This window comes from Rissa tridactyla, chromosome 8, assembly GCF_028500815.1.
Source record: "Rissa tridactyla isolate bRisTri1 chromosome 8, bRisTri1.patW.cur.20221130, whole genome shotgun sequence".
Taxonomy (NCBI): Eukaryota; Metazoa; Chordata; class Aves; order Charadriiformes; family Laridae; genus Rissa; species Rissa tridactyla.
Window position 1 is genome coordinate 27,735,148 of NC_071473.1, and position 26,105 is coordinate 27,761,252.

At 51.3% G+C, this 26,105-nt stretch overlaps 3 protein-coding genes across 4 annotated transcripts; all 3 read left to right on the forward strand.

Moving 5' to 3' along the window:
- Positions 1–2,029: 2,029 nt before the first annotated feature.
- APOBEC4 (apolipoprotein B mRNA editing enzyme catalytic polypeptide like 4) lies at positions 2,030–3,451 on the forward strand. Its single transcript, XM_054212991.1, has 2 exons — positions 2,030–2,075; positions 2,439–3,451. The coding sequence occupies exon 2, from the start codon at positions 2,486–2,488 to the stop codon at positions 3,449–3,451; it is 966 nt and encodes a 321-aa protein (XP_054068966.1). The 5' UTR covers positions 2,030–2,075; positions 2,439–2,485.
- A 2,148-nt stretch (positions 3,452–5,599) lies between these two features.
- Positions 5,600–10,443, forward strand: ARPC5 (actin related protein 2/3 complex subunit 5). The gene is made up of 4 exons (XM_054212792.1): positions 5,600–5,789; positions 6,576–6,648; positions 8,501–8,677; positions 9,176–10,443. The coding sequence occupies exons 1-4, from the start codon at positions 5,647–5,649 to the stop codon at positions 9,236–9,238; spliced, it is 456 nt and encodes a 151-aa protein (XP_054068767.1). The 5' UTR covers positions 5,600–5,646; the 3' UTR covers positions 9,239–10,443.
- A 3,971-nt stretch (positions 10,444–14,414) lies between these two features.
- Positions 14,415–25,214, forward strand: NCF2 (neutrophil cytosolic factor 2). 2 transcript variants are annotated; one of them, XM_054211424.1, is made up of 15 exons: positions 14,416–15,105; positions 15,550–15,632; positions 15,967–16,075; positions 16,304–16,438; positions 16,792–16,899; positions 17,852–17,911; positions 19,067–19,110; positions 19,317–19,458; positions 19,758–19,820; positions 20,210–20,288; positions 21,798–21,841; positions 22,584–22,735; positions 22,815–22,926; positions 23,098–23,260; positions 24,933–25,214. In XM_054211424.1, exons 1-15 carry the CDS (start codon positions 14,932–14,934, stop codon positions 25,028–25,030), a joined length of 1,566 nt encoding a protein of 521 aa, XP_054067399.1. In that variant the 5' UTR covers positions 14,416–14,931; the 3' UTR covers positions 25,031–25,214. The 2 variants fall into 2 exon arrangements, with proteins under 2 accessions (XP_054067400.1, XP_054067399.1); XM_054211425.1 differs by lacking the exon at positions 16,792–16,899 and having other exon boundaries at positions 14,415–15,105.
- Positions 25,215–26,105: the final 891 nt, after the last annotated feature.

Below are 26,105 nucleotides of genomic sequence, written 5' to 3' on the forward strand. Positions count from 1 at the left end.
TGCAAAATAAAAGGAAGAAAATAACAACTTTCTGCTTTCTCATAAACCAGGAATGGGACCATTCTGAGAACACGACGAGTGGTCAGCTTTCTTCCATTTTGCTCAACTTGCACTTTTTGCAAACATCCTTCCTCTTTGCACCCCCAAAACAATTGGTTATGGGACTGACATACGTGGCAAATGAGAAGCCTCTGCCATTTATGTTCACGGACTCCTTGGGATTCTGCTCCCCAACCTTCTCTGCTCCTCAGAGCTGGTAGAGGATTCAGCCGGGTGGGAACGCTGGGACGCGCAGAAGCAGAGTCACCAACCCCTGTCACTGTGTGCCCCAGCAGGCTTCCAGGGACAGTCCTGGCACAGGAGCCAAAGGCTGGTGCAGTGTACACAGAAATGCACTCTGGCCGTGGGAACACTTTCGAATTAATCCATCAAACTGGGTACTTCGGGATTTGACTCCCATCCTGCAAGGAAGCGACACAATTAATCGAGAAGACTTAATATATGCTGGGTTTTGATCAGGCCAAACCACGAAACAAACAAAAAAGGACAAGTTTTAGAGGGAGATATAAAATTTTAAACGTCCCTGGTGGCATCCCTTTAAACACACTGATAGAGTTCAAGCCATTGCCCCCACCAAGCAGCATAAAATGGGATGTATCTCTGGTGTGCAACATTGCCATCATGTGGCCATTCCAGCTCTGCACAAATACCAGCAGTGACAGAAGGAATCGGAACCTTGCCCCGTATTCGCACCTTTTTGAATTGTTTTTAATATTATTGGCAACCTACAGGACAACTGACGTGGCAGTGATAACTCTCTCATACTGTCCCTCTACAAAGAAAAACGCTCCCTTCTTCAGATATGCTGGGGTTTATGTTAGGTAGCAAACGCATTTTTTCTTTTCTGAGACACACTGCTGCCACGATTACTTTGCAATGCATAGTACAGAGTATAACTGAACATTCAAAATGTACAGAAACATCAAAACTGTACAGAAACATCACAAATGACAAACGGAGCATTCTTGATGTCAGGAAGGCAATCTTTAGAAGTAATCTGAATGAGAACAGCACAATGGCCTTGATCAGGAAAGAGCTCCAACACAGGAAAATACATGGAAGTTGGCAAAGAGTCAGGAGTGGGAAACAAAGCAAATTAATCAAATTAGTAATTTAAGAAGAAAACGAATTACTGACAGTCAGAGGGCAAAACAACATGGAATGCAGAAGCAAGCCGTAATAAAACATGCAGATGGAAAAGTTGTTCATAGTCAGAAAAGTAGCAACAGAATTAAACTGTATCCAGGGATGATGAGAGGCTCAATTGGAGCAGCAGTGAAAAAAAATAATTATCTGCCTCAGGGCTTGAGCCAAAAGCTCTTAATCTACACAAAACTTGCATTTGCATTCATCTGGAACCCTGCCCAAGCGAAGCAGGCATGATTTAGCTTACTCACGAAACAGCCGCTGCCTGCTTGAATTACAGCCTCAGTGAGGGACATACAGGAACTTCTTAAAGAAGGGACAAACTTGTTGCCTGCGTGGGAGAGCAGAAGTACAACAGGAGCTTTCTGCCCAGCTGGCCCAACAGACAGACACACAGAAATAACAATCACCTGGAAACAAATTGAGTAACATAGTCATTAAAATGTCGATCTTTCAGCTATAGAAACTTTGTATCAAAACAGCACTAAAGAAACAAAGGAAACTCAATCACTTAAGATAGGAAACAAATATTGACAGGCAAAGAACAGAAGCTTAACTACCGCAGGTGGCTGGCTTTAAAAACAAAACCCTGTTCGTATTCTCGTCTCCTAGGGCTTTGCACCTGTAAACACCTAAAGGAGCCTGCCTGCCACCACCATTACAACTGGAGAAAAGTTACCGCTCCTGGGGAAGATCCTTCTACAGACGAACTGAGGACTGGGGAGGCAATAGTAACTTTCTTCTTCACCACATAATTTTGAAAAGACAGCTTGCAGTATCTCGAAAGTGGAAACTCTGAACCAATCCTAAAAAGCTAGTGAAGGAAATCAGATAAATATTCACTATTACCCTGAACTGGAGCTGCTGAGGTGGGAATTATATCTTTTTTTGTTGCTTGTTCATTTTGATGGATTGCATATGCTCATCTGCTAATCAATTCCTGAAAAGCATGGCTGCTTTTATTATGCAGTTTCTTCTGTCTAGGGTAAGAGGGCAGAAGCCAGAGAAATATTTTTCACTCGTGTTTTTAGCAGAAGGGCTAGTTTGTGAAAACTGAAAACGCTCCCAGGCTGCAAGAGAGCTTTGTTCTCTGTGTTATTAATCAAGTTTCTATATGCTGCTACAAGTTCCAGTACATTTGCGAAGAGACTATGCCCTATTTTTTTTTTGCAGTTTAAGTACAAAAAAAAAAAAAAGGTTTAATTAAAATATTACTTTCCTTTTTCATTCAGGACTGTCAGCTATATAGCACGTAAACGGGGAAATTTTTCAACAGAACATGAATGCAGGAGAGAAAAAGATTTTCCAAGAGTATCTGACAAATCAGGGGACTGTGGTAAAGCCCTATTTCTGGCAGAGACAGAACCACATCTGCGCTAAGTGTCCCTACCACATACGAACCAGTGAAGAAGCGAGAGTCCCTCATGCAGAATTTCTCAGGGTCTTTGGCTTTCCATACAGATCAACAGCAACTCTCCAAAATGAACACCTTCTCTTCTATGAGCTGAGGAGTTTCTCAGGCACAGTAGTCCAAAAAGGCCATGCCACAAACTGTACTGACCAGGACAACCACCCAGAATCTATGCTGTTTGAGGTGGGCGGTTATCTGGATGCGGTTACAGATGCCTATAAAAACATCAGATGCATTATCCTCTATTCTAATTACTCGCCTTGTAATGAGGCTTACCACTGCTGCATAAGTAAGATCTACGGTTTCTTGCTGAGGTATCCAGAAATCACGCTCTGCATCTATTTTTCTGAGCTTTATCACACTGAGGCCGGTTTCCCCACTGCCGCGTGGAACCGTGAGGCTTTGCGGAGCCTCTCCAGCCTGTGGCCTCGGGTGACTCTGCACAGGCTGCCCAGGGCAGCACGATGTTACCTCCTCTGCAACTTTGTGTACAGCATCCTGGATGTTTATCACCCAACTCCACTGCCAAAAACCTTAGCAGATCGACGAAATCCACATCAAATTAACAACTTAACAGGAATGAAACCCTATTTTAGGAAAGCCTTTCCACAAGCAATGCAGGGAAAGCCTGCTGTGCAGCAGAACTTAAAGGCCTTTTATTCTCCTAGCCCGGCCTCCCAACAGCCTTCCCAAGTGATGAAAGGCAGCCTGCTACCTCCAATGTCTCCAAGCCACTTGGTGCTTTTCCCAGGCACGTTTCTGCCCTTTCAGAGGGAACATCTATACCCCAGATCTAAAAATGTCGTAAGGCACTTAAAAATGCCAAAGGAATAATTCAATGAAACTCATAATTCTAAAATGTTTCCAAGCGGCAGACACCTACTCTGAAGATGATACAAATTGAACTGCTTTCAGACTGTAAAACTGAGATCACAGATGGCAAAAAAAATCCCCACCAATAAAGTCACCTCCTACAGAGGTTAACCCACAGAATAACTGTGGGTCTCAAATAACTGATTATGAAGATAACGTGCTTTTATTTTAGTTCTATAACTTTCAAACATAAACCCATAGTAGTAAAACCAAAACCTCAGTATCTTCTGATTACCTCCTGAGATTTATTTATTTGTTGCCCTTAAGTCAATTTCTACCAGAAAAATGTAAGCAGTCCACAAACTACAACCACAGCTACAGCTGGATTACAGCTTCCCAGCTGAGGCAACTTTGTTGGAACACAAGACGTATCCTAAATTCCTCCTCTATCAAGAAGGTGGTTCTGCAGGTAAGTTTTCCCACTAGCTATTTCCTTAATAATAGTTTTTATATGCATATATATACGTGTGTGTGTACATATGTGGTTTTTTTTTTTCTAGGGCTACTGTCTTCCATTAAGAGGAACCTCACAAAACTCTGTAATTTTCTAATTGGTAAGAAATATCTAATAGGAGAATATATAATACACAGTTCTACACAGTCCAAGTGAAAAAGACAAAAAAAGTTCCTATCATTTTGAGCGGTGTTTTCACTTTGTAATTCAATATAGTTGTTATTATACTAAAGGTCTTAAAGAATAGGGCAACTGAAGTTAAGAACATGTCTTTCCCCAGCAAACAGGGGTTCCTTCCCAGGTAATGTCATTTGTGAATAAACACACTGGCTAATTTTGTAGAAGTCAGCGCTTCTGCTCCTTTTTTACTCTTTTTGTGGCCACAGCTATTATGTATCTGAGTAAAAAAAAAAGAGGCTGTTTCCCAGTGTGGCCCTATACACCCTTCACTTCAGCAGAGGCGATCCCACTTGGAAGCACAATTAGTTTTATGGCTCTCTTAGAATCATAGAACTGCCTAGATTGGAAGGGACCTTTCAGATCATCGAGTCCAACCATCAACTAACTCTGACAAAACCGTAACACTAACTAACCTAACACTGACAAAAACCATCACTAAACACCGTCCCTAACTACCATGTCCACCCATCTTTTAAATACCTCCAGGGATGGTGACTTCACCACTTCCCTGGGCAGCCTGTTCCAATGCTTGATAACCCTTTCAGTGTAAAAATTTTTCCTAATATCCATCCTAAAGCTCCCCTGGCGCAACTTGAGGCTGTTTCCTCTTGTCCCATCACCTGTTCCTTGGGAGACAAGCTCGACCTCCCCTGACCCCCTCCTTTCAGGGAGCTGTAGAGAGCGAGAAAGTCTCCCCTCAGCCTCCTTTTCTCCAGGCTGAACAGCCCCAGCTCCCTCAGCCGCTCCTCACAAGACTAATATGACTCTTATGACTAATAGAGCCAGAAATGTGTTAGAATCCACCAGATCCCTCACTTTTACAGCGCCTAGGTGCTTTTTTAGAAAGGCATTCTCGAATTAGATCATATTTGTTCTGCGCTTTCTGATAAAATGTTAACTAACACAATCGCAAGAAGCCGCCCTGCTGAAGGATCGGGTGTTTGGTTTGCCAGGAAGCGCTAAGACAACGCTATTTTTTAAATCTTGAGGTAACAAGGTGGTGTTTGAGCTTGGGCTTCCAAGCTCGGAGGCAAACCCCGCACATCCGTCAGGGGCCACCCCTTCCGTTGCCACCACTGCTGTGCGACCCTGGTTTTGTGCCCCCAACAGGCCTGCAAGAGGGCGGCAGGGTCCTGCCTCGCCCGTACCCGTCGGAAAACGCGACCCAACGGGACTTCGTCGCTGTGTCCGCGTCCGCAGGCAGAGCGGGCTGCTTGGACCTGCCGGGGGCCCGCCCACCGCCGCCGGGCCTCGACGGAGAACCGGCCGCTGGCTGAGCACGCGGCGGCTCAGCCGCTGACGCCCGCACCCGTAACCACGGCGACGGGACGCGTCACGGGGCAACGACGCGCCTCGCCGCCGGCCAATGGCAGCTCGCCTCCCGCCCGCGCCCCGCCCACTCCTCGCCCCCTCGCCCCTCCTCTCACCGCGCCTGCGCGCAGCGCGCGAGCCGGGGGGCGGGGGCGGGGCGGCGGCGGCGGGCGCCTGCGCGGGGCGGCGGGCGGCGGCCAGCGGGGCGGACATGGCGAAGCATACGGTCTCGTCGGCGCGGTTCCGCCGGGTGGATGTGGACGAGTACGACGAGAACAAGTTCGTGGACGAGGAGGAAGGAGGCGACGGGCAAGCGGGGCCCGATGAGGGCGAGGTGGACTCGTGCCTGCGGCAATATCCTTCCGCCGCCGGGCGGGAAAAAGTCCCGTAGGGAGCGGCCGAGACGGTGAAGGGGGGGGGTGCGGGGCGGGCGGGGAGCGGGCGCGGCGCCGCCGAGGCTGCCTTTTATGGGAACATCCGCGCCCGGCCCTCCCGCCGAGGGACGGAGACGGGCCACCGGGTCGCGTCCTGACAGGGGGGCGGAAAGGGGAGGGCGGTGAGACGGGGCTGGCAGGAGGAAGGGGGCCCGCTTCCTGCCCCTCACGGCAGAGGCCGTTGTGTCCTGGGCCTGCGGTGTCTGTGAGGTGTCTTGGGTAGGGTGGGGTAGGGCAAGAGGAATGGAGGAAGGGGGGTTGCTGTGGCGGAAGGGAGGGGTCTGTGTCTGCTCCCACTGCCCGTTGCCCCGGCTGGCTGGCCCCTGGAGTAGCTCTTCCCAGCGGCTGCTGTCCCGACGGCTGGGGGAGGCGGATATGCCGAGCTGAGACCTGTTCTCAAGGGCTACAAATTGCAGAAGTGATGGAGAATAATTTCTTTTACTTGGATCCTCATTCAGCGAAGGGCCTAAGAAGTATTCTCCAATAGTGGAACTGTACAGCCTCTTTGTTGGTGCTGCTCCTTCCTCAAATGGCTTAATAATTGCTACCTTACACTGTAGTCTGTGCTATCTATTGAGGGAAGTATTGCATCCACTGAACTTGAAGTATCTTTAGTCATGCATGAGCCAGCTGCCACTATCAGTGTGCTGTAGCTGGTTCTATTGCTTTTCAAATACTGGGTGTCTTGTCCTTAACCCTCTGGCACAGGGAACATGATGGCTGCGCTACAGGCGGCTCTGAAGAACCCCCCTATCAACACAAAGAACCAGGCAGTGAAGGTGAAATAATAACTAACTCATTCATGAGTTACTCCTTAGAAATCCATTCCTCTTTCTATAACCCCTACGCAACCAACCCTGCCAGGTGTGCTTTAAGGAAACCAAGGAAACCTGGTTTTAGAGTATTCCCTGATGTCAAACTATCCACGACCTCTGTTCTGTTGTTTTAATCTTGTTCAAAATACTGTAGCTCGGATGTCATCTGTCCGCATACCTTTAACATGGTGCTAGTTCAGGTTTTGTGTGTTCCCTTACCTGTGTTGGTTGTATATTGTGTTCGCTGGCTAACCCCACACATTGCCAGGTGCCTGTGTCTGATCCGGACCTGGCAGCACATAGATGTAGTCGGTACTGAACGATCAAGGAACCACAACTGCAGTAGTCGCCTCTGACTAATGAAATTCTGCTAGCAAGAGCCAGACCATGAACCTACAAAAAAGGAAGAACTGATGGTTATCACATCCAATCAAAATTAAGCCGTTAAAACCTCAGAAAACGCAAGCACTCCCCCTGTGACAGAATGTAAGAGCCTGCTGCATGCATGTATTTCTGAATCTCCCCAGAGGAAACCTTGAATGGTTCATGATTGCAGCAGTGAGAGGGAGAGGCAGATAAGATGTGGGACTGCCCAGATGGCGAGCGCCTGCAGAGGTCTGTTCTCCCTGCTTGCAGAGAGCTCCATGGGCACCTTTCTGTGCTGCTGTGGCACCTGGCTGTCCACACCAGGACCCCAGTGGAGATCTTTTCACCTAGCCCCCACTCTTTCCTGACAGGTTTCACAGGGTTTTGAGACCCAGCTGTTTGTTACAGATAAGAGTAAGAGAGATGGAACATAAGAGATGGGCCAGCTTTGTCCTCACATTAATGACTTGTTTCCATTAGCTCTGTATTGATGGATTTAAGAATACACTGCGAAGGCAGTGGAATTTAGAAGGGGGCAGAATTACTGAATTTTAATGTTTGGCTTCATTTTTAGTTGATATCATAGAACTTTTATGTTTTTATTTATAGTTCTTCATGTGGGAAGTCTTGGTAAGCCAAGCAGCTATGGGATATTAAATTGAACAAGAAAACTAACATCCATAATTTCTGAAAAAGGAAGCTGCGTGAAGTATTTGTGTAATGGAATTATTCAAAAGTCCAACAAGTCCGAGACCTTTTTCTTTCATCCTCCCTCAGCTGATGATGGATGAACAGGAAGGGCTGCTTTTTGCTGATTACATGGCTCATCTTCCGCTGTAATCGTGCTACACACATTCCTGGGCATGAAATGACATCCATGTGAACTTGCAAATGGTTATTAATGCAAAATATTAATGCTGCCAGTTTGCCTGCTGTGTGCCGGGGACACAAGTTGACTGTTTTAAAAACATGTGGGTTCCAGCAGTCACCTCTTCCAGTCTGGCCAATGGCATTTCCATGGAATATAATAGTTGTATCTCATTAAACAGTACAAAGACATGGAAAAGGCTCTGATGGCAAGGGAGGCCAGACAAGTACTTAATTCTTACGATTCTTTTGGAACTTACCAGACCTTGAGTTTCGATACAAAAATTGATTATTAGCCATAACTTCATTTAGTAGGTGGAGAATTGCAAACACAAGCAGAGGGGCAGAAAAACCTAGAGCAGGACAAACGCATTAAACTCATCTTTTTTCTTCTTCAATCATAAACTCTGTTTATGATTGGGAGGACGTATCTGTTATACATTATTATCACAAGATTTGTGCACAAACGGCCCTATCCAAACAGATGTTAGAATTGTTTAAAAAAATCTAGTTTTCTTTGTTGGAGAGGTCAGTAATATTTGGACACACCTTATATGAGAATGTTTTCCTTATTCGTCAATAGGATCGTGCAGAAAGTATTGTCCTGAAGGTCCTCATCTCTTTCAAAGCCAACGATATTGAGAAGGCGGTGCAGTCACTGGACAAGAACGGTGTTGACCTGCTAATGAAGTACATCTACAAAGGCTTTGAGAGCCCCTCTGACAACAGCAGCGCTGTGCTGCTGCAGTGGCACGAGAAGGTGAGTTTATAGGGCGTGCTTGGGCCTTGGTTAGCTGTGGTAGCAGGTTCTTGGGTCTGAGGCACTCTCACCGAGCCTGGCAAGAACTACCTTTCTGTCTGGTAAAACTGAAATGCCGTATTTCACACCATTGGGAGGGTACAGTCCTGTGAGCTCACGGCTAGGTTATATCATGTGCCTGCTTACTCCAATTCCTTTGGTAAAGATTCTACACTGAAAATTCGATTTTCTGCTAGATTAAGGCAAACAAAATGGTTCAATCCAGTGATTCGAGCAGATGGAAGTAGTTTTCTTTCTAGAGGGAAGATAAGTTTGCAACTTGGTTATACAGGGAAACAAAAGCTCATTAAATAGCTGTCTTTAAAGCAAATGCGATCATCCTTTCCTGGCACCCTGAGTGCCGGTGTTTGGTCATTCGAAATACAGTTGAGATGCGTTTCTGAGCAGCAGAAACAACTTACCTTGACCTGCTGTTAATTGCCGTGTTTCTCTTTTCAGGCCCTGGCTGCTGGAGGAGTAGGGTCCATTGTCCGCGTTTTGACTGCCAGGAAAACGGTTTAAATCCAGCAGCAAGTGGTTGTCTGCCATCCACGGCGTGGGAAATGCTGGTACAAAAAGGAACCAACCAAATGCCATTGCTGCCCTGTGGGCAGCGCCTGTCTCTCAGCTTGCCTTCTCGCCGCTTCTTTCATACCTGACAAATAATGCATATCGTGATCTCTTTTTTGTTAAATTCTGGAAAATTATGAAGGTGCAATTTTATTTCTAACAGGAATATTTGGTACTCGTGAACATTTCAGTGACACGTATAGCGACATAGACAACTTCATGTTTAGGATGATTTGCATTTGTGTGTAATTATGGCAGATTTGGACCTGACTTTCCAAGCAAGTGCTGAGGGACGTAGGGCGATGTCTTAATTCTTTTTCGCTAGCCAAGCAGTGTTCTTGATGCAAGATCTATATTTGAGAAGGGGGGGAGCTATTAATATAGGTAACCGGAACATGTTTCCTTTGGTCAACCTCTGAACCTACAGCCGTGAATAGGACAGAAAGCAAAGGCTCCCCTCCGACCCCGATTATCATTCCAGAGAGCTGAGCATTTTCTTTAACCTCACATCTCATGGCCTCTGCCGGTTACCTGTGATCAGCCAAATGCTGGGTCTGCAACCGGTAAGTCACAACGGGATGAAGTTGTCCGTCTGTCTACCAGCAGTTTGGCTGGTAGAATTTAAAAGGTCGATGGTCCATTTATGCTGGAGCCCAGCCCAGTGAACTCTTGTTTGGGGGAGCAAAGATCCTGAAGAGAAGAAGAAAAAGCAGCTTTCATACAACAAATCACATTTCAGCAACTTGAAAGTGGTTTGATTTTGTCAAGCACAACATAGCAGCTGCCTGGGGTAATCTGAGAAAGGCATCCTGGTATCCACACCATCTTTGCAAAGCTCCCGTTTCGTTTTCTAGATGTATAGGGTCTTAAAGGGTACCAGACGGTTCACATTGCTGTTACACTGTGCCACAACGTGTCAGCTAGTGCGCAAATCAGGTTCCAAAACAAAGAATTAGGAAAGCCCAGGACATCCCAGACCACAGGTCACCATGGAAGGTTTAGGGCCAGGACTGAAATACGTGTGTTTTACATTCACCATTTTACTGCATTCAGTTGTGTAAAACTTGGGGAACTTGTGAAATCTTTGCTGTTTTTTGATATCTGCTTTTTTTGTAATAATAATAAAAGCCAGACAGTAAATCGTCACTGAATATTTACTTGGTGTCTGAAGTGCCTTGGAAGTTTCAGCCGGTTGCTGTTCCAGGATAGACAACAGTATAACAAGCAAACCTTAAAACTTCATCCCCCCATTATTTTTCTTGATAGGCTTGTGTCATGGTTTCTAGCAGTTATTTGTACCTGTGTGTAATGGCACTACTCGCGAAGCTTCATCCGACGAGAAAGTCTGAGATTATTTCAGTGAGATGATTAAAGAAGAAATGCTCCAGACCAGGACTACTAGAGATGTCTCTGCCTCTGCTAAAATTGTAGCCAGAGAGTGAGATCCTCACGACCATTAATGTTGGATGCTTTCCTAAGAACAAAAGAAGGAAGAGGCTAATGGGCTAGCAGGGTTGTGTGGAGCAACCCTTCTGATTTCACAGTGGGCTTTTGTTTGTCTCTGCCTGCCCCAGCTCCAAGAGATTGAACATATAATCATTGGTTTTAATAATAATTTAAGTACAGATACAGTCCTGGGCTTGTCCTGTGGGTGGGATGACTGTGTGTGCCTATAGCATCACTAATGGCACACGCTCAGCTTGAACTTCTGAAGGGCCTGAGTGTATGGAAACCTGGTGTTGAGCACTCTGATGTTCGAAGGGCATCTGTTTGTTACCCAAGTCATTGCTTTAGAAAAGCAGAGCTACTGCCTTCAGAGGGCTCAAACCAAAGCGTTCCGATGCACCACGGTCGCTCAGGAACCGGTAAGATGACAGCTTCAGTAATAACCTTTTTTTCTTCCATCCCCTCTCCTCTCCCGTCAGTTTCCCCAGGACAGTCCAAGGCCCGCACAGCCGCAGCTGCCATGTGTTGTGGATGCAGGCAAGCGTGGCTGGGCAGCCAGCCCTGCGCCGCAGCTGGAGCGACCACAGCTGGAGTGGCCGGGCCCTTCTCAGCACCTTTCTGTCACCCAGCCTGTGTCACCCCGCCACCCGTGCCCCCGCGAGGCTCCCTCCTGTCCTCGGGGTCTCAACACAGACAGGAACCAGCGTAGTTACCCCTCAACTGTTTGGTGCCTGCCCTACCTTCCTCCCTAGGATCCTTTTTCTTGCTTCACTTCAGAAGAAGACAGGCATGACAACAGGAGGCACCGGCCATGAGAAATGGAAGACCTGGCCCAGCTGCAAAGACCACAGAAAATGCCTGGATTTCAGCCATACTTGCAGCAGCCTCAGCCTCCTGGGCACACGCAGCCATGGCTCGCACCTTATAGCTTTCCCAGGGACTGGGTTTGCCTTCCCTGTGGCATTCTGTTCGTCCAAGTTTGGCTAAGGCACCAATCAATCCTCATTTGGGAAAAAAAAAGTTAATAAAAAGCTGTAATCCCAGATAAATTAAAAATATTTTACAAAACAGCTGCTGTCAAAGCAGGTCAGCTGCCTCTAGGTGGCATTAGATAAACGAAAGCAACATGAAGTGTGTTCTTAAGGTTCTCCAGATTCCCCTCGGGCTCGGCTATGAGGTATTTAGAAATATTTTACATAAAAACATACATCTTCTGAATCTGCATTCAGGGATGTGCTAAAAGACTTGCACCAGTGTGGGGGCAGCAGTGCAAGATTTGCAGGAAGGCATCTTTTCTGTTAACTGATTGCCAACAAGGTAAAACGCGAATCTAGTTTAAAACAATATATATATTTACCTCTGTCCTCCAAGTCCTGCTTTCTCGGTTTCACGGACCATGTAAAACACCACAACACGGAGCACTCCCCAGCTGTGCCGAACAGTGACCTCTGTCTGGGTGCTGCCTTCACCTTACGTGGGGGCTGTCACCGCCTGAGCGAGCCCGGAGCAGCGTTGAACCCTTGGGCTCTAGCCCTGCCGGAGGAGGCACAAGTGCCCACCGCCCCGCTGGCAAAGCGGAGCCCAAGCTTGGTGTCCCCGGAGGGCACCGGGTGCTTCTGGCCCAGCCAAAATCCACCGGTATGGCACTAAGACGACATCCAGCAGCGCAGCCCAGGGGTGGGACCAGCCCAGAAGATGGAGAGGAGGTCACCAAAGGAGTCTCCACCAGCTGGAGCCACCTCCTAGCAGCTGGGGGTGGTGGAGGTGGTCCTCAGCTCCCAGCACCAAAACCTCGCTCACCCCGCACCCAGGCGGAGGGGCTGTGAGAACCCGTTGTGCCAGCTTACTCAGAGGACTAAAAGAGGAAAACAGAGAAAGATGGGCAAGGAAGAAAAAAAATCCCTAAACAATTTCATTTTGCAGAACACATTTCCCTTCCTATTACGAGAAGGAAGCCTTCAATGACAAATACTCTGTGTCCATATCGGACCTACGTGAAGCGGGATGGGGTTTGCAGAGCGCTGCGAGGAAGGCTCAGCACTTCGAGGCTCGCTTCCAGCCCTCCCACCGCTGCCTTTAGCTCTGGCCGGAGCGGGTGGACACGGCGCCTTATCAGCCATGTGCCGCTTCTGTAACAGCCAAGAGAAACACCTGTCCTCCTGCCACCCGGCGCTGCAGCCCCTGCCAGGCCCTGGGCTCCGACTCGTCTATCACCTGGCCACGGGCTCCTGCCACTGCTTAGGGAGCGAGCCAAAAAAAATCGGGTCTTCTGCAGACAGAGAGCTCAGACCTGCCTTCCAGGGAAGGAGCTGGACATGCTCAGTCTCCTCCACTCCTCCTGCGTTATAGATCTCCTCCCAAACATGGTCAATCGCCTCAGTTTTTCCTCATATGTAATGTTTTCTATATTTTCTGGTGCCTGTATCAGCCTTTTTTTTTTTTTTAGCTTCCTCCCCAGAAATGATGATAAACTCATGCATCCTGTTGCCGTACAAAGTTAAAAACGACGGCTGCACCCTAGCTAGATTTTGGGGCACTTCTACATATTTCTTATTCATCTCTTGGTGATGTGCTTTTGTGCTGGATTCCAAGAATCTCACACGGGAGATGTCACCACCTCTGCTACTCACTTCCTCTCGGATGTTAGCGTAGAAGAAACAAGTTTGCCTGCTAAATCAACTTGGTAAGAGAAAGGGGAACAAGAGATTTTGAGATCCCATCTTTCTGTGAAATAAATACAAGAAAAAAAAAAACCAACACTTGTCACAGGGGTGATCTCGCATCCTCCTCCAGCTCCCCTTGTACCAATTTTGTGATCAACCCGGCCCTGCCGGTGTGCAATTCAGATAATTAAATGAGCAGAAAATTATCCCTACAATAAGATGAACTGTTGCCTGCAAGACAGGGACTCCCATTCCTCAAAGGAATGAGAAAAGGTGTCCCAGAGGGGTGTTTTCACACTTACTATGTTGTTATTCCCACCTGGGAATAACCTCAGCTGGTTGCATTTCCCTCTCCTTTTTTGCAGGTCAGAGACTCTCCTCCCGCTCCTGTGGGAAGCCCGGGGAGATGCCAAGGGCATGCTTACAGCTGGAAAGCCAAGGAGACCCCCGGGTTCGGGATGTGCTCGGTCCTGCTTTTGAATGGCAACCAAGTCCTTGCTCTTCAGCGGTTTGGGTTTCTGCCAAAGCAGAGGTCAGAAGCCGCCTCCACAGCCTCCCTCGTCTTGTTGGCCTTGTGTAATTCGCTGGGGAAGTGAGAGTAAGTGCACAAGAGACAAGTCTTGCTGACGTATTTTAAGCTCTTACAAAATAAGCATCACACCGTTGGTAGATGAGGCAGAGGCAGAGTACTTCCGCAACTACTCAGAGATCACGTGTGGAGCACCCGGCTCCGAACCCTCTGAGTCAGCAGGTCAGACCCCTGCCATCACTGCCTTTGTGGCTGCCATGTGCTCAGTGGACCCCACTCCTCCCAGCAGCTCTCCAGAGCCAGGTGACGCTCTGTTGGCCATAAAACACCTCAAGAGAAGTGATGTTGGGCTGAGCGTGAGCTACCACCACTGCCGGAGCTCGGCGCAGCGCGGCTGCTGCCCCCCAAAGCCCCATCCTTGGGCAGATCCACAGATTCCCCCCCAGCAGAGCTCCTCACCGGGGCACGGCAGTGGGGGACGGGCAGGACAGAAGGTTTCCTAGGCTGTGCCTTGGGCTGTAGTTTGCCCTCCTCCTCGGGCAGACAGGGCAGCCCCAGCCGTGCCGGCCAGCAGGAACAGCTTAGCCACTACCTCCATCGAGGGCCACACTTTGGAGGGCAGAAGGGGCTCGGCTGCAGTGCTGGCCCCGTGGCTTTGCAACCCTAACTCTGACCCGCTCAACCACCCAGCCAACGAGATCCACGGCTTTTCCTGAAAAGCCCGGAGAAGCAAAACCTGAAGAGGTGAGGAGCGGCTTCCGGAGAGGACCTGGTGTGGAAGCCGGCTGCAGCAGAGGCAGCCTGGGCCCCACTTCCCCATCCCGGGGCCGCGTCTCCCCACCGTGAGTGAGGCCACTTCCTGCCGGCTTTGCGACAGGGCAGCGGGGAAGGCAGAAGTACCGGCAGAAGGCAGCTGTACCAGCGAGGGGCCGAGCAGCGCCGCCAGGAACGAGGAGAGAGGAGACCCACGACACGGCCAGGGACCCCCATCCCGCTCCCACCGCACCATGTCCCTGGTGGAGACGATCCGTCTGTGGCAAGAAGGGGTGTGTGCGGCGGACAGGAAGGAGTGGGGAGCAGCCCTGGACACCTTCAAGGCCGTACAGAACCCCCCTGCCAAAATCTGCTTTAACATGGGCTGCATCCACCTGGTTCTGGGGCAGCTGGAGGAGGCGGAGGAGGTAAGGGACAGCCCCTGCGGTCACTGCTCCCCTTGCAGGCTCCGGCGAGCTCGCACGCAGACCTGCCGGGCAGATGGACTCAACAGGAGGAATTTAAGGTCCAAGATCTGACTAAGGGAAGGATCCACAGCCTTTTAAAGCTGGGATGAAACGGGACACTCCCAGGCGGTTCCTGCTGAACCTGTTTTCTCGGTGAACCAGAGGCAAAGTGCTGCCTGCCCGCCCTCCCTCCCAACGGCGACCAAGGGGCAGTAAGCTGCCAAACAAGTGGTGGCAGATGGTTCCAACTCAAAAAAATTGGGAGCCTGGTACTGGCTCCACCACCCAGTGTCCAACATAGGCCCCTTGGCTAACACAGGGTAGATACCAGCCCTTTATGGCCTCTGTTTTTTTAAAGGTCTTCCCTTCTCATCCCCTTCTTTCCCCACTCCTACCTCCGTGCAGGCATTCACCCGGAGCATCGTCTGTGACAAGCACCTGGCAGTGGCTTATTTCCAGCGAGGGACCGTGTTCTACCGCAGGCAGAAGTGAGTGGAAAGCTTTAAAGTTTTGATTTTGCCCTTTGCAGAGATGCCAGCCTTCAGCTGAGCACAGCCCCAGGCGGGTTGGTACCGCAGGAGCCAAATTGCAACCCCTTGAGGTAAAGCAGGCTCCTGTTCACCAGCAGTGCAGTTTTGGGATTAACACCAGCCTTGGAGCATCTCTCCTCCCCCTGGGGTGTCTGAAAACCCCACGAGGAGATAGGAGAGACTCAACTAAACTCAAAAAAATTTAAGTAACAATTTGGAGGCATCTGCAAGGGGTACTAGGCAGCCAGAATGCCACCACAAGGTGATGACGCCCTTGTCCTCTGCCCCACAGACATGAAAAGGCCATCACGGATTTCAAAGAGGCACTGGCCCAGCTGCGCGGCAACCAGCTCATCGACTACAAGATTCTGGGGCTGCGGCACAAGCTCTTTGCTTGTGAGGTGAGAAAGACATGACTGGAGGTTTTGATCCCAAAGGATTGTTCAGCATCTTAAGAAATCTAAGGAGGAGAAGACAGCCAACTTCTCTTTGTTCCTCGCAAAAAAGCAAGCAAGCTGGTGCTGCACCCTGTGCAGTGCCACCGCCCGGCTATCCTCTCCTTCACCGCGCTCCTGGCAAGGGTCCGGCTGCTCTGAGAGCTCTTTTCTTTGCTCCCACCCCTCTGGCAGATACTCTACAACATCGGGCTGGTGTATGCCACGATAGAGGACTGGAAGAAAGCTGAGGAGCACCTGGTACTGGCCATGAGCATGAAGAGCGAGCCCCAGCACAACAAGATTGACAGGGCGATGGAAGCCATCCTGGTAAGGAGGACCAGGTCTTACAGCCACCGTGTTTGCCGACAGCAACCCCACAGGGAGGAGGGAGAAAAATCGCAGCGACAGAGAAACCACCTCTCTAAAGCTATGGCTTTAGCAGAGCAGGAGGCGGCGGCGATGGGCTGTGCAAAAGGGGGTGTCACACTGCCACAGGGGGCGGTGGGCAGAGCTTTAGGTCACTGGGGAGGTGGGTGCGGGAAGACCAGGCTAAATGGACTGTGTCAGGGTGGTGTTTTGGCTTCTCGGAGCAAGACCTTGACCCCCGAGGCAGAAGGAAGGGGACAGTAAAGCGGTCCCTGCCCTCGCCTCTGAAGAGCGCTGTGACTCCTCTGCTACAGAAGCAGCAGCTCTGTGAGCTGGTGGCCATCCCGGCAGGGAAGCTGTTCAGGCCAAACGAAAAGCAAGTGGCTCAACTGGAGAAGAAGGACTACCTGGGAAAGGCCATGGTAAGAAAGAGATATTTATTCGGGCCGCACCTGTGGGGTGAGGAGAGCTGCCCACCACCCCTCACCGCCCCTCTGAGCTGCTGACTGCTGGGCAGACAAAGGTATGGGGCCGGTCCATGCCCTGGGGACCCCCCCTGGCGTGGAGGGAGGGATGGATGCAGGGGTCCTGTGGGGAGCAGGGGGTCTGCAGGAACAGAGGAGCCAAAAGCGTGTTTCTGCAGAGCTTGTTTTCAGTTTCTCGCCTCAGCAAGAGCTGAGGGACAGTCGGTCAGCAACAAGCTGGAAAGGTCCCACTGGAGATTCAACTTAAGCCAAGATTTTTTTGGGGGAAGGGAAGAAGCTATTTAAAATCTGACACCCACAAACAACCTCCCGTTCTTCCTCTGCTCCGTTTGAAAGGGGCTTTTGAGCTCAGATAAGCAAGGCAGCTTTTCTGCCGTGAGTGTGCGAAATCCAAGCACTGGGATATCAGCCTTGTGCTCAGCCCTGGGGGGCAGCGCTCCTCCGGAATGGGAGCCATCAGCTCCGCAGGCACTGGGGAACTGGACGATGGAGAGCTGAGCAGCTCCTTGGGATGTCAGGGGACCCCCAGAAACTTGCACACAAACATTTATGAACTTTCTAAATGACGTTTAAGGGCTTGACTTGGACTCTTTGACCCCCTTCAACATTTGGGATTAAAATATAAATGGAAACTTGTAGGTGATAATGACTCTAACTGCAGCAATGGTGGGGCTAAGAACTGAGAACTTACCACAGCTGAGAGGTGAGTTTCGATGCCTGGAAGCACTGAGCCTGGAGTCAAAGATGGTTTGCCCCAAAATCACAGACCCTCTTCAACCTGAAGCATCCCAAAGAGCTCAGCTTGGCCAATAGCAAAGGAGGAGGGTGGACAGATGTCTACGGGAGGTCTACAAGAACCAAGTCACTGCCTGTCTGTCTCTGGCTCTAGGTGGTGGCATCCGTGGTGGACAAGGATGATTTTTCAGGATTTGCTCCGCTCCAGCCACAGGTAAGACACCAGCAATGAACAGCGGCCTCAGGGGAAGCTCAGAAGGTGGGGATGGGTATCATCCCGCAGCTTGCCGAGGTCTCTGGCTCACAGCAGGGAGCAAACGGCAGCATCACCACTGTGAACTTCCCACTAGTGCCGTGGGTGGGAGGCGGACGCTGCCCACACATCTCAGCTGCTCTCTCCATCATCGGGGAGCACGGCCCAAACCCACCTACACATCTGGGATTGAGGTCAAACCAGTTCCCTGAACAGGGCAGCAATGGCCTGGCGGCACATCCTCTGCCCCCACCGTTGCTGCGGGGCAATGGCTTCCATCGGGGAGTGGTCTCAGACTCTCCCCATAAGATTCATTGGGTTCACCTGTCTCAGCTCAAGCCATCAGAGAAGCAAGAGCAGTTTTGCTTTTGTTTTCCATCCTCCTCACAGTTCCCTAAGCCCTTTGCATCTTCGGTGCCATTTTCCTGATGATGCAGCAGCATCTTTCCATCCCTGAAGGCACCTGAGAGTTTTTACAGGAGCTTTCAGAGAAGATACGGGTCAGTGCGGCTGCTGCAGCCCACAGCACCCTGACGCAAGATAAAATACACTCTTCTCAACGCAGCCAAGTGTTGACACCTTGCGGTAGGAGTCAGGACTATCTCAAGTAGCTTCTTCAGAGGGCTGATGAATCCACCAGAGACCTTAAACTACTTAAGCAGCAGAGACTGTAAACACGACAACAGCAGCTGGGGATTTTATAAGCACAATAATAGGAAGCACAACTTAGTTTAAACCAGCTGATCCCAAATCTGTGATCTCAACCCTCTGCAAGCTGAAACAAACATCACGAGTGGAAACAGGATTATGCCTCTGAAATCCAACTGCAGGTGGAAGAATTTGGGAACCACTCCTTTGACGGCGCAAAGCCAGTGATATTCCTGAGAGCACTTAGGGCAGGTGCTTTGCCCAGCGGGGTGGCAGAGCGCCGCGTGCCGGCTGCAGAGCAGCAAAAAGCTCCCTTTAGGCTGAAATCATCTGACCTGACGCCGGCACGGGCGGGAAGGAACCACGCGGGGGGATGGCAGGCGTGGTAGAAGGCTGCAGGACATTTCTGCAAGGCAACTGAAGGTGCCCAGATTGCTGACAATTTTCTTGCTGTCTTCTTGCTGGCAGGCCTCCAGTCCACCGCCCAGACCCAGGAGCCCAGAAATCCTCAGGTGAGCTGGCTGAAGGACAGGCAATGCTGCGCGGCCAGGCCCCGGCCCCTCCTGCATCATGGCAGCCGAGCGTCCAGCCAGCACCCAAAACTCAGGGGAGGGGGCAAGGGATCGTAGAAAGGAGGAGGCAGAGGTCAGGGTTCCCCCTGCAAAGTAAACAAGGCTGTTGCCCACCTTCCTGACCCAGCCGCTGCTCCTGCACTCAGGGCCCTCGAGGGGCAGCCGCACCGTGTCCTGTACGAGTTCATCCCCGAGACTGCCGAGGAGCTGCCGGTCCTGCCGGGAAACATTGTCTTTGTCCTGAAGAAAGAGAAGGACAACTGGGCTACCGTGATGTTCAACGGGAAGGTACCGGGGCGTGCTCGGCAGGAGGGGGGCAGACGACAGGGTGGACGCTGTGAGGTTCTGCAGAGGACTTGCAGGGCAAAGCCTTGCTGTCAGCAACCAGACTGAGTTTCTCTCTGAAGTCCCTTACGCCCACCCTGGCTTAGGGTTCAGTGAAACCCACACGACCTGCAGCAACTAACCTCCAAGCCTCAGGGACTCTCCTGGATTCAGGGCAAGGCGGGGACAAGCCCAGTTGCATCCTCCAGCAGCACGTTGCCCCCTTGCCAAGCAATCCCCACTCGTCTCTCCTTCCCCTGCAGAAAGGCATCGTCCCTTGCAACTTCCTCGAGCCCATGGAGCTCCAGAACAAGCTGCACATCCAGGTGAGGAGGCCCAGGAGGAGCTGGTGTGCTGGGGAGGGCAGATCCCCACACATTCACCCGTCACCTATTCTGGGCCTTCCAGCAGGACCCGTACCTGCAGCTCCCTCCCCCTTGTAACGCTGGGGTTTGTTCTTCTGGCTCATAGTCACCTTAACATGAGCTCAGAGACCTGCAAAATCTGGGCAGGTGCTGTGTTGATGGTCCCCTGGGTGATGGTTGGCAGTGCCGGGGAGATAAGGGGTATCAAAGTCACCCCTCCCCAGTGCCAAGACCCCAAACAGACCTTTGGAAAATAGCAGGTTGGAGGGGGAGCTCCATGGGGCAGCAATGCCCCAGGTCCCCTGAGAAGGGTGGGATTGACAGCACCACCTTCTTCCCGTCCGGCACAGGAAGAAGCCCCTCTTGAAGGCGAGATCCCAGAGCCACCCAGATCCCCTGCTCCAGAGAAGCCACGACGGCCGGCACCAGGTCAGTGAGGGGGAGCTGAAGGGACAGGGGTGCCTTAGGGACAAAGTCCCTGGCACCAGGTTTGAGACTGTTTCTCCTCAGTGCCACGTCCCCATGCTGTGAGACCAGAGATGGGGCTCATCTCTGTCTCCTTCCTGAGCCCGTTTGCCATCAAGGATGGAGAGGCAGGAAAGCAGGAGGCAGAGACGGCAACTGCAGTGCTAATGATGGAGTGAAATAGAGCCTGTGGGTCCCCAAAGAAAGCAAATCCCTCCGTGCTCTTAATTAGCACAGCAACTAACGGGAAGAAGGACCTGGGGCAGGGACAGTAGCACCAGGGCCACCACATCGCCCCCCGCACAGATGGTTCAGGATGCTGGGAATCTGAAAGGGAGCTCTGCCGCCTGCCTCCGCGCTGCTGCAGGGGTGCTCCGGCGCACGGCCCCAAATTGCTGCTGAAAGCTGGGGAGCGCGTGTGTCGCAGGCACGTGAGAACGGGAGCTGAAATGACGAGCTGGGAGGAAACACTGGGAGTTGCTCTCTCTAGAAAACATCCCGCAGTGCTCAGAGCTAGGAGCCTGCGGCTGAGCCACGAGCTCCACGCCGCTGCAGGAAAAACCTATTTGGGGTAGAAAATACCCCTGTGCAGAGACGGTACCGCACGGGCGTTACCCTGCTGCAGTTTATTCTGGCCGTCAGCAGCCAGCCTGCCAAGAAAAGCAGGAATAACAAACACATGGACAACCAACTGCCAAGCCCCCTGCTCTGAGGTGGGCCTGAGCCAGCCGGTGGGGGGGAAAGGTGGACCAAAAGACTACTAATGACAGAACAGGGCTCGTGTCCCAAGCAGAGCATCCCCATAGGCAGTCCGGTGGTAATGCTGATGCAGAAGGTGGCTATGGCTCGCGGGAGTTAAGGGCAAACAGCTCAGGAACCCAACCACCTCAAAGAGCGTCATTACAGCACCAAAAGCCACCACAGATCTAGCAGTGAGACCACATTCAACAGCGTCACTCTGTCTTCCCATAGCGAGCACAATTGTGTCAAAGCTCTGACAAAACGTAGAGCAGATCCTTGTGAAGAGACTTCAACAAACCTGCATGGAATCACCCAACCTGGAGCTCTGGCTTTAGCTTTACAGCCCTGGTGAAGGACAGGGATTGCCTCTGGCTTTCAGTGTGGACCTAGGGAGATCAGAAGAGCAAAGACACTAAACCCAGCAGCCCACGTGTTTACTAATTAGTTTTTAAAGACATCCCACCCGGAAGGCTCCCACCCCTGTCAGAGGGAAGGCAGAGAGCCCCAGCCCCTGCTTGGTGGTTACATCTAGATCTTACGGCTGAACCCGGCTGCAGCTGGTGCTGCATCCATTGAAGGGCCCACCGCTGGCCGCAGGGTTGGCTGGTGTTGCTGCAGACGGCGATGGGTGTCGTGGGGAAGGGCTGCGGGAGATCCGACGGCACGTTTAGGCACAGAGCAGCAGCACTTGCCCTGTCCCTCTTGCTGAGCCGCCTCTTTCTTCCTCCACAGACTACGCTCCTGCCACTGCGACACAGCTGAGAGACGCGGCAAAGGTAACATCTCGTGAATACAGACCCCGAGGTCCCGTTGGTGTTACAAATCTGCATTCATTGCACGTTGAAAGGTGCTGGCATGCCCAGCGAGCAGCACAGCCCTGGAAGTGCTTCAGGTTTTCATCATTCAGGAGCTTCTTCAAAGCGTAACAACAGGGCTAGGGGCCAGCAGGGCACCAGCACCCAACCAGGCAACGGGGGCTGCGTTTTTGGGAGTTCTCCTCCAGGTCTGCTCCCCGGTGGGTCTGGGGCTGTCAGCAGAGCCCTTCCATGACTCTTACCTTGGTTGACCTGTGGCACTTGAGAAGGAAAAAATAGGAGAGCAGGCTCAGTGCATCAGAATGTCTCGCTGGGGAGAGAGATGGGAAAACACGACTATCCCAACTCAAAAAAAAAAAAAAAAAAAAAAGAGTGAGGGATTGGACACACCTCAAATTTGGTCACCCGAAAGCCACAATTTGGTTGCTAAGTGCCTAGTCTACTGCTACACTCTCTCCTGGGACAAGCCCAGGGCTGCCAACCAGCTGCTCGGGCAGCAGCACAGCCGACCTGCCCCATGGCCAGTGCTGCAGGCTGCCCACGCCAGCGCAGATGGCTCCCGGCCCACGGCCGCCCCATGCCCCGCAGCGCAGATCTGACTCAGGCAGCTGGTTCCCACATTCCCACTGGTTCCCACATCCCAGTCCCTCTCCCTGCCCTCACCGAGCCAGGCAAGCCCTGACACCCCACTTACCGCCCACAGGAGTCCGAGGCAGCCCCCGACAGCCCCCGCGTCCTCAAGGTGCACTACAAGTACACGGTCGCCCTGCGAGTGGAGCCGGGTCTCTCCTGCACAGGGCTCCTGGGGCTGGTGTGCAGCAAACTGGAGCTGCAGCCCGAGCACACGCAGCTGAGGTGAGGCACGGCCCACGCCGGGGGCGAGAGACGCATTTTTGTGTCCCCCGCCCTCACCCCGCATCCCCTGCACGCACAGGTACAGGCCGGCGGACAGCCAAGCGCTGGTGGCCCTCAGCGCCGAGAACATGGAGGTGGCGTGGAGCCAGAGCAGGGACAACTGTCTGACGGTCTGGTGTGACACCACGGAGGTCAGTGACAGCAGCAGCCACCTCTGCTGCCCGCTCCGGGCCAGGAACCTAACCTTGGCTTTCCTTTCCAAAGCAAGGCAAAGAGGAGCGGCAGAGCTTTTGGCTTCTCCTTTTCCTTTGTCCCAGGGCAAAAGAGAGCAGCTCTGCTTACCAGCTCTTTTCCTGCCCTAGGGAGAGGGGTTTTTCCTGGAGAGCCAGCCAGAGGAGCCACCGCAGGAGGTGACGCCGGCGGAGATGGGACTGACCCAAGTTGTAGCGCAGTACGATTACGAAGCCACCCACCCTGAAGACCTGGACTTTCAGGCAGGAGATGTGATACTTGTTTTATCCAAAGGTAATTGTGCTGCTTCTGCCAGAGGGGAAGGGAGGGAGAGCGTGGGTTCCCAACACCTGCCAGGCAGGCCAAAAACTTTTGGGTATTTTGTCAGACACTGGACACATCTTCAGTGGAGCCTACAAGCTTCACTAGGGACTTGGATCTCTTTTCCCAAATCCTCCAAAGCCAACCCGTTCATGCTGGAGACCTGCAGAGCAGCAGCCCGGCTCAGGCAGCCTTCTCTGAGAGCAGACTTCTCCTGCAAGTTGCCGTTTTTCCCTTTTAGAAGGAAAGCAGGCTGCTGAGACTTCTGCTGTGGGGCAGCCCTGAGAAGGCCTGTGCTGAAGGCGCTTTACCAGGCGGGTCAGGAAAGAAGCTGCAGAGGCTGCACGAACACGAGGTGGCAGGTGGAAGCCAGGGGAAAGCACAACCTGAGAACGCAAATGAGAGCTGCTTTCCTTCGCATCACTAAGAGCTGTGTCACCAGGCCTCCAGTTTCCAGATTCATAGGGCAAATGTGCTCCATCCCCAGCAAGGGGAAAAAATACCCAACCCACGGAGGTGCTTGCAGCCCCAGCTCTGCACGCTCCTGAGGAAGGACTGCGTTTCCAACTCACCAGCCAATTCTCTGGAGCCACAAGACAAGCAGGACCTAAAAAGTCTTCAAAACTGCTTTCTTCTTCCACCACAGCTGCCCTGTGCTCTTCCAGCTCTGCCGCGGGCTTCCCACCCCGCTGCAGTGTTACGCACGCTTCCTCCAACATACTTTCATCACCCCTCTCTTCCCGCAACCCCCTTCCTCAAACACTTTCACAATGGGAGAGTTTCACTCGAGCTGTGTTTAACTTTACTGATCGCCGTTTGTTTTTCAAAGGAGATGCCTCATTCTGGGCACCGCACCACGCCTTACGTTAGGAACGGAGGCACTTACATCCCAGAACACTACTTCTCCCATTCCTCTCTCCTGGCACCTTTTCTTTCTAAGGGTACAATCTTCCATCAGCCTCCTCAATCCTCTTTAATATTAGTCTTTAGTGTTCCTATGAGAATTGAGGCTCAAATACAGACTAGATCTCAGCAAGATCCAGTACGTGTCTCTGGTTCGGATCCTTTCCAGCCTGTGCAGAGGGTAGAGCAGGGGGCAGGGTTATGGTGCTCCAGCAAAAGCTGCAGGCGAGCCCACATCAGGTGAAGAATTAGGTACAGACCCTCACAGGGCATCCCTTCCCCTCCTCAGCTGAGCCTCTGACCGAAACCAAGACAACAGAAACATTTTTAACAGCAATTAAAAAAAAAAAAAAAAGAGATACTTTTTCATTCATGAGATGAACATGAACCAGCAGGAGAAACCACCCTTTAGTTGGCATCGTGAAGAGGACAGTGCAAGGTCTCACATCATTTCCTTGCTCCCTGCACTCACTTTGTTTCCACTGGCTCGTGTTCAAGGCAGTTCCTGAGCCCCTTGGTCTCTGTTTTCATCTACTTCTTCCACCTTGGCTGGGCAGCGTATCCCTTCTTACCTTACAGCGGTACTCTCCGGCCCGGGCCCCCTCAGCCCCTCTCCCCACCAGGCTGTTTAGCAGCAGAAAACCTCACACCGGTCACCTGGGGCCCATCCGTAGCACATGGAGATTATTATGCTCCTGTTCATCCCTAGGGCGACAAAAATTGTGTCTGTTTTCTCTTCCAGTGAATGAAGACTGGTTAGAGGGCCAGTGCAATGGGAAGATTGGCATCTTCCCCTCCGCCTTCGTTCACAACTCTAACACTGAAGACCTGGGGATGTGATTTCAGAAGAGCTTAAAGACGTGCACAAAGAAAGAAATTAAGAATTTAGCTGCTGCAATGAAGAAGTTTCCATATTAATCATTGCATTTGAAAATGGACTTAAAATATTATTGCTACTTGTATTAAAAGCTTTATTTTTTATTTTACCTTTTGCTTTGTTCTCTAAAAGAGGTACTGATTAAAAAGTTGCTAATTGTCTTCCTGTTAGGAATACATTGCGCCCTAAAAACTGTGCTTGACAAGAGACTTGCCGGCAACAGCTCCGTCCCGCCTACCCCAGCCTTAGTGAAGCTTTTATACAGACAGGGCAGCAGCGGGGAAAAGCCACGGGAGGGTGGTTTTCCTGCATTTACAGCCCCACCAACAGATCCAGAAGAGGAACCGGCCTCCAGGAAGCTGCAGACCAGGAAAGGCTGAACTTCCAACAGTGTTTACTTCCTTAAAGCGTTACTGCCAGCCCCCAGAGCTGAAACAAGAGACACCGTGCAGCCTTGCCCTGCTCCAATTGGCAATTCGCTTCAAAACCACAGTGACTTTAGAAACACCCACCAATACAAATATACACATTTTTTCACCTCTGGGAGCCGTACCTCAAAGCTTTTCTCAGCAGTCAGAAGAGACAGTAACTCAGAAAGGCGCTGCTGGGAATCTCACAGGCCACCCAGCAGCAAAGCTGTCCCCTCCATAAAGCCTTCACAACTCTGATGGGCTCCTCCCTACCCGAGAGCTCTGCCCGCCTCCGCCCCCGGCACCACTTTCACACTATTTCACCTTCCCTGGCCACTGGCAGCTGCTCCTACAGGCATTTTAAAATTATCTACACAGCCCCCATCCTCAAAATATCCAAGCTGTAGATAGAGTCGGCCACCTACTGCCTTGGGAGTGCTTTGCTGCAAAGAGGCCAAGGGCAGCAGTTTCCCTGCTTTGGATGCTATCACCCAAGTTCTGGAGAACCTCACTCTCCCAATAACCTACATCTCTCACTTATTTTTAAAGGAACTTACTCTAAAGAGCTGTTTGAATACAATAAACACCTGTCATTTAAAAAAACAGAGCACCTCCACGGTTTTGACAC